The sequence below is a fragment of the Lepidochelys kempii genome, chromosome 1 (genome assembly GCF_965140265.1).
Source record: "Lepidochelys kempii isolate rLepKem1 chromosome 1, rLepKem1.hap2, whole genome shotgun sequence".
Taxonomy (NCBI): domain Eukaryota; kingdom Metazoa; phylum Chordata; order Testudines; family Cheloniidae; genus Lepidochelys; species Lepidochelys kempii.
This window is the reverse complement of record NC_133256.1, coordinates 65,838,802-65,860,506: the sequence shown is the minus strand read 5'-3', so window position 1 is coordinate 65,860,506 and position 21,705 is coordinate 65,838,802. Positions and strand designations below refer to the sequence as shown.

Here is a 21,705-nt window from a genome sequence, read left to right as displayed (position 1 = left end):
TTGCAGAAGCCAAAGAAAGCTGAGAATGGGGGCATGAACACTTTCTTTTTTTTTTTTTTTTTGGTACATAGGTTGTGCCTTTATTCCCCTTCTCCTCTCTCCCCCACCCCTTTTACCTCAGTTGTGGGAGCCTTTGATAAGGGCAGCCAATTTCTAACTTCCTTTCTGGTGCCATTTCATCTCCCCATTCTGGTATGTTATCTGAAGTAGGGCAGGTGGAGTCATAACATTATTTGTGAAATAAAATGCAAATTCTGCTATGCAAATGGACCATTAAGAAGTAAATTAGATTGAACAGCAGTGGTAAATCAGCAATTATATTGTTTTTTATATAGCAAGATTCCAGCACAAATAAAACCCAACAAGTTTGCAACACATGTTGTGGATGGTAATGCGAGTCACCACTGGAACAGCAACCCTAAGGCTAATGATGTGCTTTACTAAATCTGGTAAACATTTTACTGCCACTTTGATGCAGTCTTTAAAGCAGTGAATGCTGAGCAAAGTGCTTTTAGTCTGCTGGTAATACAGTGTATTAATTACTGTTTATAATAACTTCCACTTTTACATAACTGTTGCATATGTGCATGTTATGCCAACTAAAATCCTCAGTGTGGACTACTGATTATGATTAATATTTATATTGTAGTTAAATTGTGCCTGCTTTTCGCAAAAGAAGCCTGTCATGCTGGATTATTTTTTTAAACACCTCCCCAAACCCAGGCAAACAAACAAACAGGTGGCTTTTCAAATACAAGCCAATGTGAATTTTAACTGACTGCTGGATTCAGAAACTGTGTCTGCGGCACAAAACAATATGCACACGTCCAAAGGTTGGTCTTTCTTTGGTCTACCTCTGTAAGCTTAGAAATGCAGCCTAGTACTTACTGGTATTCCTTAAAAATAATTAGGATGGATTAAACAACGAAACATGAATGAGGACGGCTGTAAAACACTTCAGAAGGATCTGTGAGTCAGTTTCAAGATTTAGTTGCAGCCTCTGGTGGCTCCTTGCTGCCTAGATTTGTCATTGCCTGTAAATGCTTGGATTTCATCCAGGCAAGCGGTGATGTGAACAGCACCTTAGACTAAAAGAATCACCAGTTATCAGCAGAGCTGTCTCAGCTTTACATTCCTGATCCCACATTAAGCTTGGCAAGGCTCCAGCAAAGCTCTTCAAGCATGAGAGCCTAATTCAGATGTCCTCTAGCCTTCCTGCCTTACCTCTAACTGCAATGGTATGGCATGTCCCTGGCATTTCACTTCCTCTGCAGAGGTGTTAAGGAACTGCCACCATCAACCACTTCCAAACCACTTGCTTTATCACCACCATCACCACACATACCAATCCCAAAGATTTTTAGCCTTTTAGTGGTTTTAAAATTTACCAGTTTCGTAGATGTTGCTTTTAAGCTTAAGGGTCAAAGAATGGGTCTTTTAAGAAAGGTGTTTCAGCTGGAAACTAAAATGATATATAAAATCTTTAGCACAATATTGTAGATCTTTTGTTTGTTTTATATACAGTAAGTGAAAGCTTAAATGTTTTTCAGAAGCTTATCTTGTGGCCAAAGTTAAAGATTTATTAACACTTGTTTATCTGTCTTCTAAACACCTAATAAAACAGTTTGGTAAAAAAATAATACAAGTTATTCAAATAATTTCACATTTGGACTATTCTTGTTCTATACATTTCTATTCTTTTCTTGATGTACTACAATGAATCCTTATCAAATGATATGGGGCTTGATTCTCAACACCCTTGCAGCTTGTGCCAAGTGGGCGCTAAATGCTACCAAATCAGAATAGTAGTGGTTTACACACACTGTGAACTTGGCTGGCACAAGATATTAGGCAATAGAGAATCAGTCCTGTTGGGGAAGTCTATTTTTAAGGCCAAAAACTCAAGACACCCCTCAAAATGCAACACAAGGAAAATTAACAAGGGTTACTTTTGGGGGGTAATGATTCACAAATATAAGTGGACTTTGAGTGAAAAGGGCCTTTGAAAACCCATGGTTAAAGCAGATTAAAGGGGTATAATACACATACAGCATTATGATACTGGAATATAAAAGTGAAGAATTGCAAAATAGTAAGATTAAGAGCTTTGTTAGTTGTGCCATGATAATTTATAATAGACAATGAATGAGTTTAGACGAGGTCACTCTTAGGTCAATGCCCTTCTGGCATGATTGTGGTTTTGTCAATTCTTCTCCCTTGACATAGATTTGTTGATTTGCTTAAAATGATGTTATTGCTGACAGGACAAAGGTGATGTGCTGGAAGATTTTAGGTAAAAAGTACACAATCCTGTAATGACAAGAAGTCACAGGAGCAGGGTGACACAGGAACAGAATGACATGGAAATTGTATAAACAGCAAAAGTTGTGTAAATTGAATCTTGTGCATGAGTATTGTACGGGTCACATAAAACAAATGCATAATATACTAAACACTAATTGGAAAAAGGTTAATTAATATGTAATGTGGAAATGAATAAATACCCCCAAGTGAATAAGACCAAATCAGAGAAACCCTGGACCACAAACTGAAGGAACGGGTCTGAAGGATTAGACCAGAGATCAGAGGCAGCGATGACCATCATGACATACAGGAGAACTTCTCTGTGCCTGGGATTATGGTAACTTGTGCCCCATACTAACTTATTTGTTTATCATCTGTTATAAACATATGTTCAGGTACTGTAAGAGACAATACTTCTGTCTCAAACTGTATAAATAAAGGCAAAAATTGATTAAGCCTAAATGGGTGGACTTGTGACTCAGTTTCCCACCTTATACTCCCAACAGTCCCATGGTAAATATTTATTTACATCATTTTAGACTCAAATAGGACTTCAGAGATACTGTAATTTATCACTGTTCATTATTTAACTATGAACTATACTACATTGAGTAGTTATAAAATATATTAACTACACAAACTATACAAAACATGCACACCAAACAGTTTTGCCAACAAGCGTTTTAGGCTCCTAAAGATGGACAAGGGTTCTCTGCCCCCAAAAGCTTACTCCTGGAGTAAATTTATAATGGATATGATGATAAATCTTCTGTTTTATGCAATATAAGTATTTTATATGTATACTTTGTTTTACATTTTTAAGTACAAATTTATAATAAAAGAGAGAAACACTATGGGACTGCTAAGGAGCAGCTGGAGAGCAAATGAGTATGTGATGTAGAAGTTATCTTCTGTGAAACTGTTTCCTTATACTATATAAACATTAAATGTAAACTTACACTGAAAACCATTGTTACAAATAATAGTGGCTACTGGCAACTATGCTGAGGTGTGGTAATAGCAGGAGTGGGCAAAAGGTCTTTTTACATGAGGCCCAAAAGGTGTGACATTTTTTTTTTGGATGCAGATCTCAGCCTAGTGATCTATGTCTTTGTCACTTTCAGACTGGACTGCTGCAAAGAATTCTACATGTGACTATTTCTTAAGACCACTTAGGGCTTGTCTACATGATGCATTAGTCCACAAAAAAAGGTTATAAATTCTAGTGTGTTGGCATATCATGCACTAACTTGCCCCTGTGGATCCTGCTGATGTGCAATAAAAGTTCCCTAGTGGGCTAATGTAGTTCCATTTTAAACAGGACTACGCTAAGACACATTATGGGTATGTGCCACTAGGGTCCACATAGGCCAGCGAGGACGCAACATGCTAGTGCGCCCTAGAATTTACACCCTAATGGGACCTGTAGATAAGCCTTTAGAAACCGCAGCTAGCACAGCATGTGACTGGATTTGTTAAGGAATGGTTCTTCTTGAAAGCATGTTAAAAACATGCTTCATCCACACTGGCTTCCAGTTCGTTTCCAGGTGCAAATTGTGCTGCTGGTTTTAACCTAAAAAGCTCGAATGTCTTGGATAAGTCACAGATTCCCTCTCTCCTTGCGATATAGTGGCAGCAGAGGCACTTAGTTGATAGTCTCCTTGTTAAATAGTGCGGGTCCTTGGCTGCTCCCTTTCTCCACAGGTTAGCCAGAGCCCAAATTTGTTGACTGCCAGGCCATGCTCTAAGATCTACCTGTGGTTCCTGTCCTTATCAGGGAACACAGAAAAGTCTTTGGGGACATATTACATTTTTGTGTGAATAAAAAACCACCCCAATCATATCTGCTCAACAATACCTGTAGAAAAGATACATGCCTATCAACAGTACTTTTATTTTGAAACTAAAATAGACTCCACAGATTGATTCCAGTATCTATTAAGAAAGAAAGAAAACACTGTCTCCTAACCATTAAGGGAAATGTTTCTCTTAAACTTGAATTTAACATATTGTGAGCGGGGTCATATTAGTAATAATAAAAAATGAACAAAGGGCGATTTTGTGCTCCCTATGTATCCCTCTGACACCACAAGCATCCTGGAAAACGTGACTCAAAAGGCTTAAAGATGGCTCATTAACTTCCTGATCCATTTCTGTGTGCACTACTGATACTAAGCTGACCTTTTACAGTTCAGGCTACACATGTACTGCATAGGGCCATCTCCCCATTACTGTCAGTGAAATTCTGCCTGTAGGGACATATAACTAAGTGAAGAAATATACTTTCAGCTGCTTTCTTGTCTCAGACATATAAGGGTTGAGAACAGGATATTTGTCCCATGAGTGAACACTGTAAAGCAGCTATATGTGATTGGCCTAGTGGAGATCTAAGAATCTTTATGCAACAGACTGGCCACTTTGCAAATGAGAAATCAATAACACTGTATTCTGGGGTAAAGGGAAGCTGGGATGGTTTATTCCTGTTTGTTCTACCAATACTATGTATCCAGCCAAGCTCTGAATTATGCAGAGTTCATGACAGCAAACCAGCACGTCAAACAAGGACTTCAGGAGCATAAGGTACATTCTGGCAGGATTCTGCATAGACAGGGCTTGCTGGATTTTGGAATGCAGCCTTTGGGAAGACAAACAAGAAAACAATAGGCGTTTTCTGTGTGCAGGGTAGTCAGCTAATTAGATGCAGGATGGTTTTGTTTATGCATAATAGAGCTACAGAAGATATGGGATGAATAGCCCCTTGCCTGCAGGACTGTAAAGGTCAGCCTCTGGTAATACAGAACCGAAAAGGACAAAAGATCATGTTAGACTAACCATGAGCTAGAAGCTGGGTATTTACAAATATCTCCCTAATACCTGCAGTATTCTGAATGATCTAAATATGAATCTGTCAAAAGCAAAAACTATTCTCTTGTTGGTTGAAAATTTGTGGAAGTAACTTCCCCACAGCTCCACATAAATCAACCTATTATCATTATGCCACATGGGTAACCACAGAAGACTTCAAATTAGAGCACTTTAAAAAAGCCCTTTGGAACATCATTTGGTGAATTCATCTTGATGTAAAAACTGAACAAGTTACAGGCTAGTTAAGATTGTATATTTTGTTAACTACTCAAGCAGCCAGACTTAATACTTAGTCACATTTTTCCCCATTGTTTTGTCAAGTTGCTTACAGCAGAATAGGAATAGAGATTACTTACCTCCGATACCCAGGACATTGAGAAAGATTTAAAAAAAACAACCACCAAAAACCCTACATCGTTTGGATTATTTTTCCACTTGTACACTTGAGCAGTGATTTGATCTTTCTTCTTAGGCTGACAGCCTTTGAGAACTGAGACCCTCATTTATAATACTTCTAGTGAGTTCACTTCAGTATAGTAAAGTCCTATTACTGAAGCTCTATACTGTTGTAATAATAGCCTGTAGGGCTTCATCACATCAGCTGCTTAAAAGATAACCGTACCCAGCTTGATGAAAAGTCTTCACCACTTTCCTGTTGAGAGAAAACAGTTACACATTTCTAATAAATGAAGCAGGAACTGTCATTTTTTTGGCAAACTGTTAACTAGCTGTAACAGCCGCATTGCCACAAGTTGCTTTTCCAAAGTAATTACCATCAGGCTCCCTGTGGTATGCAGTGTTTAACACATTTCTTTTCTGTTAATGAATGCAAGAGCAGGCAACACCACTATTAGTAATTGCTTTTTATTCGTAGTCCTCATTTTCCAGATAGGTCACATTAAACACAGCCATTAAACAATAGCGGTTGAGATAATCCATACAATGTATGCTGCTTTTGTTTTTGTAGTGTTGTTCACCAATCACTTGGTGCAGCTCTTAGCCATATGGGGAGACAAGGGTTGATAAATGTGAACTGCCAACCTGTGGAACAATGGGGCCAGAGAAGTCAAGACCTTAATCAGGTTTCATTCAATTACACTTCAAATCAACAAATCTTGATAGCCAAAACTCCCATTTGAATTAATGCACTGATAAATGCTGCCTGATGTCAAAAGAATGTAATTAGACAATAATGAGTGGGCGTATAATATGCCAGACTTCAGACTACTTGTTGACCTCAGCATTTCTACTCCATTAGGCAACAAACAGCTGGAAAGCTAGTTTGAATAAAGCATTGAGCTCCATCACTAGCATCTGCATGACTTTTTAATGGTCATATTTCTAAATGGACAATCTCCTGTGTGCTCTAATGGCAAATCACATTTCAAGAGAAGTTCTCTTCTGTAGGACAGGCCTAGAAAAAAGTAAATTTTCTAACTGATTTTGAATTCAGTTGTTTATGATTTGGTTGGTCAACATTTTCTGAAATCATAGGAAATATTACTCTATTATTTGCTTTGGTTAATATACAAGTGGCATAGACATCCATTCCTCTCCACTCATATTTCACACATCTTTATTAGTTGCTTAATGGATTTCCCCTTGTAACAATAATTATTTTTACAATTGTCTGGTGGAAGTTTTCATTTAGTATTAAAAGTCACTTTTAAAATCTGCCTTATGTATGTAAAAAAGGCAAGAAATAATCCATGGGCTTTAGTTTTAATTGCTGGGTTGTTTCCAGTTGTTTGCAAGGAGGTTGAAGGATAAACAGTTATATTTTACTTCTCCCATGTGTGGTATCTCCTTCACTTAATCACACAGATGCTAACTTAACCCTCAAAACCTCCCCCCACGTAAACTTTATCAGTTGATCATGATGTCTCAACAGCAGTGACAGGTGACTCCTAAATTATGACGCAGATATCATATTCCGGGACAGCCTCATTGGAAGCAATATGCCAAAGATCTGCAACACAAGGCAGTTGCTGGACAAATTATATAAAAGCAAGATTTGCTAAACTCAGCTCTAAAGCTGTGAGTCATGAATTCCGAATTACCTCAGACTGGTAAATAAATAATAACTACTAAATACAGATAATGTGTTAAACAGCTCAAGCTAGTAAATCACTAGTGACAGAGAGCCTTAAGGTAAATTTCTTTTACACTGGCACAGCCCTTTCTCAGAATGTTGTGTTTTTATGTCTTCAGACACATACAGTGAATTGTACAATTGGTTTCTGAATGTTAAAATTGTTTATAAAATACAGAAGCCTCCATCACTTGACTGCATTTACATACTGATTTAGGTTTATCTGAATCATGGATCTCACTGGCTGAACTAAAAGCTTGGTGCTCATAAACTAAAGTGATGAGCACCATGGAAATAAGGATAAAAGACAGACAAAACAAAAAGGGATCCTCTCTGGAATTTTAGCTATCAAGCAAAATCAACTTTCAATCTCTTGGCAAAATAATACTGTAGTACACAGACAACAACACATTTTAGATACACAAATTGTCCAAAATATGGAGAGTAGCTTGATAAAACATGTACAATATCCTTTGTTTACATATGATTGTAGACTTTCTGTACAATGGAAGCTGAGAGCAAACTTTTGTAATGGCTGCTTTTCAAGAACCAAAGACAATTCATTGTAGGTCTGACTAGATGAGAACACCTTTATCACGGAATACACAACATCACAGCCAGATGTTGGTCAACTCTGTTTCTTGAACTGATGAATATTATTTAAGTACGGCCTTGTGGGATCTGAAATGGCCAACCTGAATTAAATTCACTCTTTTAAATACATTTAAAAATATGACAGTTTAAATTTAGTGTAATACAGATCAACAATTTTTTATCACTGTGTTTCATGGTGCTATGTCATAGAGAGTATTTAAAATACCTAGAGGAAAATTTTAGTCTAAACTTTTCCTCTGCTGCTTCTTGTGCTAGTTTCATTTTAAGCGAATATTTAAATGTGTATTTTTTCAGCTTTTCATCTAGAAGCAATTTTGAAGTTTGCCAAACTCTCTAAAGGGTTGACGTTAAAAGGGGGGAGGGGGAGGAGAGGGAGGGAGAGAGAAAGAGAGAGAGAGAGAGAGATTCTCTTGTAAATTATTCCAAGGCGGTAACAAAGCAACTTAAAATAATAGTTAAAAAAACAAATAAAAAATAAGCAGCCTGCACCCAGAACCTTTGTAAACCATAGCACTTTCCAAGAAACCAGAAAAAACAGCGCTTTACCACACAGGCTCTGACACATTTTTATACTCGAGGAACTTAACAGTAGCATAAAACATTAAATATTAGGATCAGTTGTGATTTCAACCAAGAATGTGTTACCTAACAGACTGTCTGCATATGTGCTTGGAAAAAAACAAGGAGGTTTCAGGTGTTGGTTCAAGTGTAATTTTTGTTATTAAACATAGGTTTGCAATAGAAGGATTTGCACATAACCATGACTGATAGTTGTATTTGTAGGCCGTTCAGTTAGCTCCATCAGCTCACTCAAACACATTCTGAACAGATTATGTACTGAAGTACTTTGTAGACCATACATTAAACAAGAGACTTTGCTCTGAGGCCCTGCTTCCCACACTCCATGGGGAAAAGGAAGCAGGAGAAAACAAAACTCATAGAGTTCGACAGCTACTGAGGCAACACTTGCCATTTACAATATAAGCCCAAATATTTTTGCAACACAACTATATATTAATTTAATAAAATACACAATATAGCTCTTATACACTCAACAATTTGGCTCATATGCACTGAATCTGCAATAAATCAATAAAAATATGTCATTTGATGTAAACACATTGAATCTTCTTACATTTGCACATTTAAATGGTCATGTGATTTGTGTAGATGCCTACGACATTTTCACTTTCCTGAGCTATTTTAGTGTCCACAAATTAATAAAAACGTGTTAATAATGTTATTTTGTTTCACGTATTACCCTTCAAAGGTAACTATTTTTGCGAACTTGTATTATACCTCAGGTTTGTTTCTAACTTAGTGCTAACTATTTATATTTTTGTTGGACACTAAAATGCTAAATAGGCATTAAAACCTTTTTTTTTTTTTCCTTTTTATCAAGTGAATTAGCTTATGTGTGTGCAGGACAAAATGGACTATATCATTTTACATTTAACTTTAATATGATATGAGTTGTGTTACTAATGACCAGGATATGTTTTGTTGAATAATGATGTGGAATGATTTTTGTTTTTTGTGTTTTTGTTTCATTTTTGTGGCAGATAATTTTATACAGAAATGTTTACCACAAATGAATGTTAATGTTTGGTGTAGCTTGGACTACTACAAAATCTTTTTTAGGACTTTCAGTAGAAGCCTGTGGTGACTGCTGGAAATCCACCACAGATCAGAATGATTCAACCCTGCTTTTCATGGGGTTTATAGGTAAACAGTAAAGTCAGCATCAACTATTGAGGACAGTCTTAAAATATCAGACGTAGTTCTATTCCTCATTTCTCATACCTTCCTATCAGATTGTCAAAATGGCACTGTCTTTCCTTCTTTCTCTTGGTTCTTAATGTACTTCACACTGTCCTAATGAAAGTTTGGTCAAAATGAAACCAGTATTTTATGTGAAAAAGAAAGAGCAGTGAAAAGAACATACTTGTGGGCACTTCAGACGTTCACTAAAAGCCTTAAAGCAGCATTGGTCTTCCTTCATCCCTGTAAAACTGTTATAACCAGGGGCGATCTTTTTTTTTCCAGATAAGCAGAAGAGGCAAGTAAGTGCCAGCCTACACTTTTTTTTTCACTTCCTCACAGCTACAGGGTCACTTCCACGACAGTCCTGTAAAAGCTTGTCAATTTCTCTCACAACTTCCTCTGCATCCACTGACTCTCTCCCTAGATCCCGATTTGAACGGTCTAACTGCTCCAAAACAGAGTCCATCTCACTTGAGTCTCGGCTCACTCGGGAATGTACATCTGCAAAGACCCTAGCCATCTGATCTGATGCAATGAATGGAGTGTCTCTTGACTGTTTACTAGGTGATAGATACTGACTGTCAGTTGACAAGTACTGGCTGCTTGATTCAGCCAAGGCTCCTGATTTCACTTCACAACCATCCAGTGGTCCTTTTGTTGAGGTGCAAGGCTCAATGCATGTCTTGGTTGGGCTGCTCGATGCTGAGGGAACCTCCTGAAGAAGAGGACTCAGGGCACGTTTGGCTTTTAAATAAGGTTTAACATTGGCAATGAGAATAGTGTGCTCTCGCTTGTCTTTCCCGAATGTACAAAAAGTCTTTTTCCCGGTGGGATTCACAGTTTCGTAAGTCTCAGTCTCAACGTTAGCTTCAACTGTGGGTACAAAGAGATTTGTGCGATAATCTGCATTTTCAGCCTGATTGTTTGTAGGGAACTGTGGCATCCAACACCTGTCAGAATGACCGAGCACTCTGCATTCATCTGTGCAATTAACACACTCTTCTTGTTCTGTAAAGCAAATGAGAAAAACAACAACTCATGTTATTAGGGGTTCCTTTAAACTAATACAGAAGCTATGATCAGCTCTCAGTTGGCTTTCCTGACCTCTGATTTCTTAATTATGGAAAAAAAGGAATAATTAAAACATTTCAGGAGGACTGCATAAACTAACCGTTTGAGACAATATATTTACTTAACTCTGTTCTCTCAATATTAAAGCATTCACATAGCCCAAAGGAAATAAAAAGGGGTCGTTAGAGAATCATTCTCAGTAGAATTGAGCTTCATCTGTAAACTAATCTGCTGTAGAAATCTGTTAGTCTTTGTTCTGTAGAACTCATCCTAGAAAAATAGTGAACAGTACTTAAGGAACTCAAAAGGCATTATCAGGATTAATTTTTCAAATCAAATAACTGAGCAAAGACTGGCTCTATGGAAATACAAACACTTCATAGAATTAAGCCAGCTGAGTTTTCATTTTTGTCACCTCCATTTTGTTTGTAATTGCTATGCTGGGTGACAGTCATGAAATAAAAAGATTTTCTTAAAAAGCCAACTTTTCCTGCTGAGAATAGAGAACTGGAATTTTCCATCTGTATGGTTCAGTATAAGCTTGTCAAAAATGCATACCGCTATTTTATTAGACATGAGAATGGATCATGTAATCAGTTTCCTCCTTTTTTGTTTTGGTGAAAGTATGTGAAAATGGATTTACTCAATACATACAATTTGGAAGAATGATAAGCCTTGACATACTATTTGAATTGATAATGCTTTCAGTCAGGATTTTTATATTTCTATTTTATGAAAGAGATAATGGAAAAAAGCTAAATAAAGCATTTTTGTTCACTGCATTTTTAAAGACTAAATGTGGAAATTTCTGGTCCTACAATTCAGTTCAAAGGCATACATAAGAACTTTGAGCTAGATTAACGGAGGGACTAACATGTTACCACACGTTTCAGAGTAACAGCCGTGTTAGTCTGTATTCGCAAAAAGAAAAGGAGTACTTGTGGCACTTTAGAGACTAACCAATTTATTTGAGCATAAGCTTTCGTGAGCTACAGCTCACTGCATTGGATGAAGTGAGCTGTAGCTCATGAAAGCTTATGCTCAAATAAATTGGTTAGTCTCTAAGGTGCCACAAGTACTCTTTTTCATGTTACCACACCTAACTTTTAGGCACCTTACTGCTCAGAGGAATCCACAACCCCAAGTTAGGCACCTAGGCTCCCTGTACAGTGCATAGGTAAAAGAGAAATAGGTGCTGGTTGTGGTCCCCTTATATCTTTCAGCCCACTGGTTACAGCACTTAACCAGATTGTGAGAGACCCACATTCAATTTTCCTCACTGTCTGATGCAAATAAGGAACTTGGGTCTTCCCTGTCTCAGGAGATTACCTTAACCATTGTGCTATGATGTATTCTGGGGCAGGTTTCTTTCAGTCTCTCCTGTTGAGCTGTGTATAATTGCTTAAATGCACACTGGGAGAGACAGTGAGAGAGGATGACACTACAGTCCAGTGGTTAGGGCACTCACCTAGGAGGTAGGAGACCCAGTCCCTGTTCTCCAATGCCTAGTTAATTATACAAAGCAGCACAGCTTCAACAGGACAGATCGAGAGAAGCCTACCTCAGACTACACCCTAACACAGTAATTAGGGCACTCTATTGGAAGGGGGAAGAACTACGTTGAAATCCCTTCTCCACATAAGGCAGAATGAAGAACTGAATTGGATCTACTACATCCCAGCTGAGTGTTCTAACCAGTGGGCAAAAAGTTAAAAGGGCACCACCAGCAGCTGTTTTGTGTGGGTTTAGGTGTTCGCTGAGAATGCCCACTAGATTGGATTCCACAGGCAAGATAAGCAGGGGAACACCTAGTTTGAGCATCCTGCTGGGGCTTCAGCATGAGATAGGTGCCTAGAATGCGACAGCTGTGTGCATGCTCCCTGGCAGAAATGTAGGTGCCCTAGGGGACTGTAATGATGGAAATTCAGGCACCTACAGAGGTGGGCGGCAGGTGAGCGGTGGTTTTGAGTATCTCAATGGCAAGTAAATGTCAGACTTAGGCCCTAAATCAGGCCCCCAAGCTATGGCCAGCATGCAGTCCAACTGGCACACAGCTACGGCCCAACTGTGTGCTAAATGCTGCCAGGCCCGCATGGCCAGATCCGGGTTCCCTGCTGCCAGGCGCAGTGGGGTTGGGGTCCAGGCTGCCTCCGTGCTGCCCAGTACCCCGCCCAGGGCTCTGCTCCTGGCCCCACTCTGTGGAGAGGTCTACGGGTCTGTAGGGGAAGGCTCGGGGCGGGGGAGCACTGTAGTTCTCAACCTGCAGCCCAGGTAACACATTGTGGGCCGCATGAAAAATAGGTTGAGTACCACAGCCCTAAGTCCTCTGGAGAACCTATCCCTCTCTGCTTAAAAAAATGTGTTTTGGCTGGTCATCTTGAGCCAAACCAATTATTTCTGGACTGTCATTCTTCAGCCCGAATTTCACTGTGTGAATGACTCCAGCTTTATGTTAGGAGGCTAGAAAATTTCAGAAATACCCTTTGGATCCCTTATTAAGGGATTCTTGATTGTAAGGGGAACTACTCAAGTTGTAGTGGGGGAGGTTTAGGTTGGATAGTAGGAAGAACTTTTTCACTAGGAGGGTGGTGAAACACTGGAATGCGTTACCTAGGGAGGTGGTGGAATCTCCTTCCTTAGAAGATTTAAAGGTCAGGCTTGACAAAGCCCTGGCTGGGATGATTTCGTTGGGGATTGGTCCTGCTTTGAGCAGGGGGTTGGACTAGATGACCTCCTGCGGTCCCTTCCAACCCTGACAGTCTATGATTCTATGATTCTACTGCCCATATTCTCAGTACTCTCCAACCAATACTGAGAAAGTAAATCTCAGATGTCTTGAGTTCTGGGTTTTCTTAACACTGTTCCTCAGTTGCTAAAAATTTCCACCCGCTAAAGTACCAGACAGGCCTCCAAATCATTACGTTTTTTTTAAGAATTTGGTAGCCATAAAAATTTTTAGATCTGGAATTCCAGCTGAACTAAAAAGATTGAGATTCTGATATATGTATGCGCCCATACACACACACACACACAAAAGGTCTTGAGCCTGAAAAATGCTGAGCACCCGTAACGTTCACTGACTTGACGTCAAAGTATAGTACAGGTGAACTGCACCTATCAGGATCAGACAATAACTATTTAATAATCTTAGAACACAACCTCTATGTATTAAATACACAAACTACACAGAGCCACACACAGATAAAAACACAGAGAGGCAGAATCAAATACTGTAAAACAGCATTAATCATTTACACTTAAAAAAAAATCAGCCATATGACTGAAGCTTGAGCTAAGTTTAATTAATGCTGTGCTACATCACTTTATAGTGAGGTAATTTAATTCATGGTGAGAGAGTTAACCTAGATATATTATTAATAATCATTTACAGAATACTGCGAATTCATGCAGTGCTCTACACATGTTCCTGACCCCAAAGAGCTTAAAATCTAAGACTGACAAAAGAAGCAAATATGAGACAGAGTAAATTGCTATGGGGGAAGAGAGTGTGGAGAAATTCTTAAGGAATAGAATATAGCAGGAAAGATTTATGGAAGAAATTAGTAGAGGATCTCTGGAGAACAAGAAGTTGGACACTCTTCTTAGTGTATGGGAAATGGGGTAAAGTAAAGATGGTGAGAAGCAGGGAGTTTAAGAAGAAAATGAAGAGAGCGTACCAAGAAAGGGCTGGGAAGAGCTTAAAGACTGGGGTTGAAGTTTGTGATGCCTGTTTTTACTCTGTATTAATGAGATGACACTAGTGCCCGTACACACATAAAATACGTAGTGACAATTGCCTGGTGATAAAAATGCAGAGCCACACAGATAAATTACATTTCTCTTACACCTGCATTTCACCAATTAGTCTATCTCTGTCAGAACTGCTTGAAAATTCCAACCCCCAAAGCAGCTTCAAAAGAACCAAATGAAAAATAAATGGCTGACCAAAAAAAGTGAAAAAATCTCAAAACAAACCAAACAAAAAAACCTCAAACCAAACAAAATAAAACTTCCATCAACCTGCTAGAGCACTGTTTCTCAAACTGGGGTCCCTGGACCCCTGGGGGTCAGCGAGAGTTCTCCAGGTGGTCCACTGGCCCCACTGATCAACTCCTTCCCCTCAAATCCTCCCCCTCCCTCTCAGCACCTCCTGCACGCTGGGGAACAACTGTTCCCCGGCATGCAGGAGGCACTGGGAGGGAGGGGAAGGAGTTGATCAGTGGGGGCAGTGGCTCCAGACAGGATTCCGCCCCCTCCCCTGACTTCACTCCATCCCCGCTCTTCCCTCTCTTTCCCAGCACCTTCTGCACACCGCTGAACAGCTGTTCCTAGGCGTACAGGAGACACTGGGAGGGAGGAGATGAAATCAGAGAGGGAGGAGGAGGAGTTGATCCGTGGGGCTGGCGGCCCCGGATATAATTTCACCCCCTCCCGCAGCGTGCCCCATCTCTGTTCCTTCCCAGCACCTCCTGCATGCCGCTGAACAGCTATTCAGCGGCACGCAGGAGGTGCTGCGAGGGAGCGGGAGGAATTGAGGGAGAGAGGGGGAGGAGAAGCAGGGACGGGATGTGCTCAGGGGTGGGGAAGAAGTGGGGCAGGGGTGGAGTGAGGGCGGGAAGAGGTGAAGCGGGTGTGAGGCATTGACAATCATAGACAACTTTTCTGAAACCACTAAAATGCACATCTACAAAGAAGAAATTATATTCCTGCTAAATTTCAAGTTTTTAACAACTACAATGTTCACATCAAGACCTAAAGTTAAGGCTACGTTTTAGTCAAGGGTATTTTTAGTAAGTCACGGACAGTAAACAAAAATTCAGGGCCCGTGACCTGTCCACGACTTGTACTATATACCCTTGACTAAATCTTGGTGGGGGTGGCAGCCCAGGGGCACCGCAGGTGGTGATGTGGGGGCAGCCTGGGATCCCCGCTGGTGCTGGGGGGAGTGGCCTGGGACCCCCGCTGATGTGGGGGGTGGACGGTGGCACGCAGCCTGGGACCCCTACTGGTGCCGGGGGGTGCAGTTGGCAGGGCTGGCAGGCTCTTTACCTGGCTCCGTGCCTCCCCGGAAGCAGCGACATCCCCCTCCCTCAGCTCCTAGGTGGAGATGTGGCCAGGCACTTCTATGCGCTGCCTTCACCCAGAGTGCCGGCTCCACATCTCCCATAGGCTGGGAACCATGGCCAATGTGAGCTGTGGGGGCAGTACCTGCAGGTGGAGGTAGTGTGCAGAGCCCCTTGGCCACGCCTCCACTTAGGAGCTGAGGCAGGGGGATGTTGCCGCTCCCTGGGAGCCCCTCCAGGTAAGCACCTCCCAGAGCCCTCACCCCATACCGCACCCCAAATCCCAGCCCTGAGCCCCTTCCCACACTCAAACTCCTGCTGCTGCTGGGAGGCGTGGTGGCCCAAGATTGCCCCAGCAGCGGTTGGTGAGGCTGGCCCTGGGGCTGCCCCAGCTGCTTGGGCAGCCCTGGGGTCAGCTGCACCAGGCACTGGAGAAGTCACGGAGGTCACAGAAAGTCATGGAATCCATGACTTCCGTGATCTCCATGACAACCTCACAGCCTTACCTATACTTAACATTCCATATGTGTTCCAATCTAAACAATATTTTCAGTCTTATATTTTTTTTGGTCTTTTAACTCTTGGGTTGAAATCTGGCTGTTTTGTTCTGTCTAATGATTACTTTTTTAAAAAAAGTAATAACGTTTCAGCCATTTTTGAGAATGGAAATGGAAATTTTCATATATGAAAGTTGTATTTTTTTCTCTTTGCCTCCCATTCTCAAAAATGGCTGAACCAGTTTTACTTATTTTTTTAAAAACAGTAGTCCTTGGACTGAGAACAAACCATTCAAAGATAAAAAACCAAATATATAATAAGACTGAAAATAAAATGAAGCACTTATGCAATGTTAACTATAGGTCTCACTATACACTCTGTCTGTAACTAAAACCCTGCAAATTCGCAGATATCCACTTTATATCTGCAGATATTCGCATCTGCAGATGTGAACCATTTTTGCTGATTGGTGATGGATGGATGCGGATCCAAATTTTATAGCTAAGGCCCTACAAATTTTGTATCCATACAGGGCTCTATCTGTAACGTATAGAAAAAAAACCTATGGTTGAGATTTTCAAAGCCAACTAGTGGACTTTACAAAACTCCCGTTAACTTCAATATGACTTATGTGGCTAAGTTCCCTAGTCAGCTTTGAAATTGTCAACCTTTATGAAATATATGTATGTGCATACATATAAGTGTTTACATACATATGTGTGTAACTATTACACACTATTTGTCCCTCATCAGTAAGTACACAAAGAAAAATCTATGATCCATTAGACTTGGCAATCCCTTTAAATAAAATGAATACTTATCTTTATATATCATATTTATCTTTTCCCTCTAGTTTCCTGAATTGGCTAAAGCTGTTTTTATACTTGCATTCATATTTGCAGTATTGACTAGCCTTCCATTTCTGTTCCCTGGACATCCTAGCACTGACTGAATTAAATATGAAGCAAAAAAAGGAGAGAACAGTTTTGTGAGGAAAAAAATACAAGTTGACCTTGAAGGGAAAACCACCAGCAGTACATGAGCTTTTGCCTTGCTGAAAATCTGTACCTTTTTACTTCACTCTTTTATGTCGCATCATAGGAAGCAGATTTGGACTATTGATTATCATACATTATAAGCTGCTCACCCTCACCATTAGCCTGTAATTTTGACTGCTGCTGCTAGAAGACAGTGAAGAAAATCGAACAGCCACTTTTGTACCAGCAGCAGAAACTATAAACACAAAGTGAACTATCACCACCAAGGGCCAAATTAGTATTTATGAGAAAACAGAATCAATTTAAAGGTAAAAATAAATATATAAAATAGGTTATATGCAGCATTGTACAGCAAGATGCACTGGAAGGGTGATATGCACTGTTGGTCTTTATCTCTACTTGTCTACCTCTTGTTGAAAATAAACCCTTAACAGTCCAAGTGTGTACAATAAACAGCAGCAGCCTGGAGACTTTCCTCAGTCTCTGGAGCTTTAAGGGTAAACAATCAGAAGTGCTTTATGCACTTCAGGGAGAACAAATCCTAAAATAGACCTGCTAAATTATCAACCATAGAAAGAAAAGGAAACAAGCTACCTGGCAAATGATAGTAACCTAGATTGGAAATCTGTAGCAGAAAGAGCTAAGATAGCCCAGGATGAAGTCATGCTGGCAAAATGTAGACTGTACAATGCAAGATATATATTTGATCAAAATATGCTACATCTACAACAAAAAATAATGCAAAAAATGGTCATTTGAGCTAATCTTAAAATGAAAGATGCATTTCTGTGGTTCTTTCTCTAATTCCTTACTCTTTCCTCACAGTCCTCATAAAACAGAATAAAATAAAAATGGTGCCACATTTCTTTTTACAGCACAAATACACTGCATTACCATGATAACTAATTAGTGGGTTCATATTGCTGACTTCTTTCATATGGCTAAAAAAATGGGAAATCATAATTTGACTCATTAACTCTTAAGTGTCTTCTTAATTATCACAAGGTTAATTTAATAGAATTAAAGTTTTTTGCTTCTAACAATGTATAGCTAACCTAACTTCACAAATACTACTTCACTTTAATTGGCTCTTAGATGTTTATTTTAAATTACTTTAAAAATAAAAGACCAAACATAAAAAACAACTGCCAAGAAGCATCTTATATGATATGTTTATAATTTCCAGGTCACTGCAGTTTGTGTCAAATTACTGTACATAATGTAATAGTATATGTTCATGTTTCTGTGTTTATGTGTGTAAGCTGACTTCACTTATATATAAGAAATTATATAAAATCAAACAAAACCAAACCACAATTCCCTAAACTCACACCTGAGTGAGGCAAACGTGATTTGGCCCATTATGCCTTATATTGGCTGACTTGGTAAATGATAGCTCATGTGCATTCTTTGCATAAAATTTCATTCTCGTGGCATTTAGCATGTGTAGCTACCCATCACCATATAGGCATGTAACAGGACTATAAAAAAACACAGAAAAATAGATCTGTAACACTACAGATTACATTTACATATTGGATAAGTAAAGAAAGAACACTTACTTTCTAACATTTGTGGGCAGTGAATTAAAATGTCAATAATTTTGTTATGCATATGTTGTTACAGTCTTGGTGGATACTAGCATATGCTCATCAGTTTTACATATTTATATGCTTTATTCTTTTTCCTCTTCTTTCAAATAACAGCTGATCTCCTGGACACCTGGAGGGAAAACTTGGCACCACCAAAATCAATGAAAGTTTTGCCATTGACTTTCATAGAGCCAAGATTTCACCCCTGTTTCCTATCCTTTCTGGATACTGCCACATTCTAATCTACCTGTTTTACCTTGTTCACCTTTATAAATGCTAAAGGTAAAAAAAAAGATCCAATCCTACAAATCCTTAGTGGTATGCACAGTCCAGCTGAAGTCAATGATACTGCTCTTGTGAGCAGGGCTATTCAAATGAGAAAGGGTTTACAGGACTGGGCCCAAAGTTTATATCTACCTGTTCTTAAAGCATGTGGCTTTAGATAATGCTATTACAGTCCACCTCTTGCTTGTGAAATGTTCTCTTTTCTACTTCATTACACAGTAAACAATGTGTTTTCTGAGCTTTATTACCTATTAAGGGGGGAAAGATTTGCCTTTGGGTGCATGCACGAAGTTCACATGGACTTTCCTAGAAGCTGAACACTCTTGTTGCATACAAAATTATGCAAAGTGAAAAATCAGCATTTACTTTAGACCAATGGAATGCACTAACTTTTATACACTATTTTAACATTTTGACATACATATTAAATATTGAATGCCTATATTTATGTACACATATGTATAAATAGCTGAACACTTAACTGTACATATTTTCCCAAAAGAGATATCAATAACTCTCTCTTAACAACAATAGCTAGTAATTCCTGTAATTGGATTAGAAAACCTTCTAGAATTAATATGAAATTGTGTCTCACTTTTGATTTGAGGGAGACAATTACCTTTACTCAAAAATGTTGTAACCTGAAAGAACTATTTATCAGTAGGCATCTATTAGTGACAAAAATAATGGTTTCTCTGACATGCCCTAACACTAGGATTATATGACACTTCTGATGAGAACCATCAACTAAAGTACTACTTCTGAGGTTGGATTCCTGTTTAATTACAATTGCTTTTGACATAAATAAGCAGAGGTAAACAAACAGTTCTCTGCACATGCTTGCATTTATTAAACAGAGCTGTTTGCAATCTGCATATTTATATTGGCTTGTCTGTTTAAAGGCTTCCTTCAGTTAGGCAAAGCAATTTGCTTAGATTAGAAAGATGACTGACAGTAGAACCAAAATGGATTCCCATCTTTTTAAACCTCTTAACTCTTGTAGGCTTTTCTTCTGATATTACAACTATCAACACCTGAGGATTGTTACCTTTATACAGAGTTTCCCTCTGGTTTTCCTGGAAACAAGGTAAGGATATTTCTAACATTGATACTGCATAAAATGTTAGAAAGGCAATTAAAAGGTGGTGGGCCAGTAGATTTAGTCCTAGTTCATCACTGCTGTGTTAGTCCATAAACATTTCAAAAATATTGCAGGGCTGAGAGGATGATTACATACAGTACATTAAAGTATGCTTTGAAATCTGTGAAAGAGTTAGTGTCAGTCTTACATATTTTTAGAGGCAGTGCAAATATAAGAAAATGTACTTGTTACCTGAAAATTTTCCTTCCTCACAGCGGGCTGGTCCACAGATCCCAACAATGGGTCTTTGGCCTCTGCCTAGCTGTTCTGGAGGCAAACCAGATCTGTGAGTCACAGACAGAGATAGGCTCCACTTCCCCAAAGCCCACAAATGTGAACACTTCCTCAGCAGAAAAAATACTGTCTAAATCAGAGGGGGGTAAAACATGTGGTCCTGGCACCACTAGTGGCCCTTGAGAATCTAAACTGTGTTCCCTGAGGGTGACGGCGTTAATAAGAATATTTATACTTGACTGAATTGATAATGTGTTCCCGGAGACATATCCTGTAATTTGTCAGTTGAAGAGCTTAAATCAGGCCTCCCACTCTGCAGTGAGGGGCAAGGGGATCAGTTTCTCATTTAGCTCCAGGAACAGCTCTGATAGCTCACCACCTGCTGCATCAGAGGGAAGGGAAGAGAGAGTCTTTCTGGATGCTCCATGGTACCTGCTTCCCTACCAGGGTTTGGGAGCCCCAAGTGAGCAGGATAGGAGGTCAAGTGGTTCTGACTGAGCCTAGGGAAGTGTTTAGAAAAGGACATATCCCCTTCTTCACACAGGACAGCTCAAGAAAAGGGAAAAAAGAAATAGAAAACGAGCAACCAGTTTTGGCTCCCTAGTTCTCTGCCTCTGAACCAACCCTGAGAGGGGCTGGAGTCTGCTTTAATTTGCTCACCAATGGACCAAATGCCAGCTGTGGATAGACAGCACAGCATACTCTGGCTCTCCCCGATCCCACCACCAAAATACTCCCTTGAGCCAGGGCTGCAGGAAGGAAAATGTAAGAGCCAGCTATTCCAGCTCTATGCTTGCTGAGGAAATCTCCAGCAAGAGACTAGCTGGTGGTTTGCATTGCCCAAACAGTTGGCCTAAACTGATAAACTATTAGCGTTTAAACTGTGACTATAGTGACTCCTTGTTGTAGAGCCCAAGAGCTGTTTCCTGGAAAAGAAGAGAAATATGACTGCAGTAATTAATAGGACGGATCTGTGGATCTGTTAGAAAGGACATTTTCAGACTAACACATTTTTCTATTCTTTGTCAAAGGCAGGTCCGTAGATCATACAATGCAATTTTATCAACATTATTTCAATGAGATGGGATTGCTCTAGTTCAGAAATTTTACTGAATTTGTATAATTATTTACCAATAATTGATAAAATTCAAATTCTCTTTTGTGTTATGTTCATATCTATCTT

General features: G+C 39.5%; 1 protein-coding gene across 9 annotated transcripts in view; it reads right to left on the bottom strand.

Moving 5' to 3' along the window:
* Window positions 1–8,402: 8,402 nt before the first annotated feature.
* PCDH17 (protocadherin 17) overlaps window positions 8,403–21,705 on the bottom strand; it is a 106,489-nt gene continuing 93,186 nt past the window's right edge. For 4 of the 9 annotated variants that reach the window (XM_073346085.1, XM_073346110.1, XM_073346099.1 and 1 more), the window contains 2 exons: window positions 20,481–20,555; window positions 8,403–10,648 (listed from right to left, as the gene is read on the bottom strand). In XM_073346085.1, coding sequence (XP_073202186.1) covers window positions 9,966–10,648; window positions 20,481–20,555 — 758 coding nt within the window. In that variant the 3' untranslated portion in view covers window positions 8,403–9,965. Of the gene's footprint in view, window positions 10,649–20,480; window positions 20,556–20,582; window positions 21,449–21,705 lie in introns of those variants that run through there. The other 5 variants (XM_073346118.1, XM_073346131.1, XM_073346104.1 and 2 more) reach the window with 3 other exon arrangements.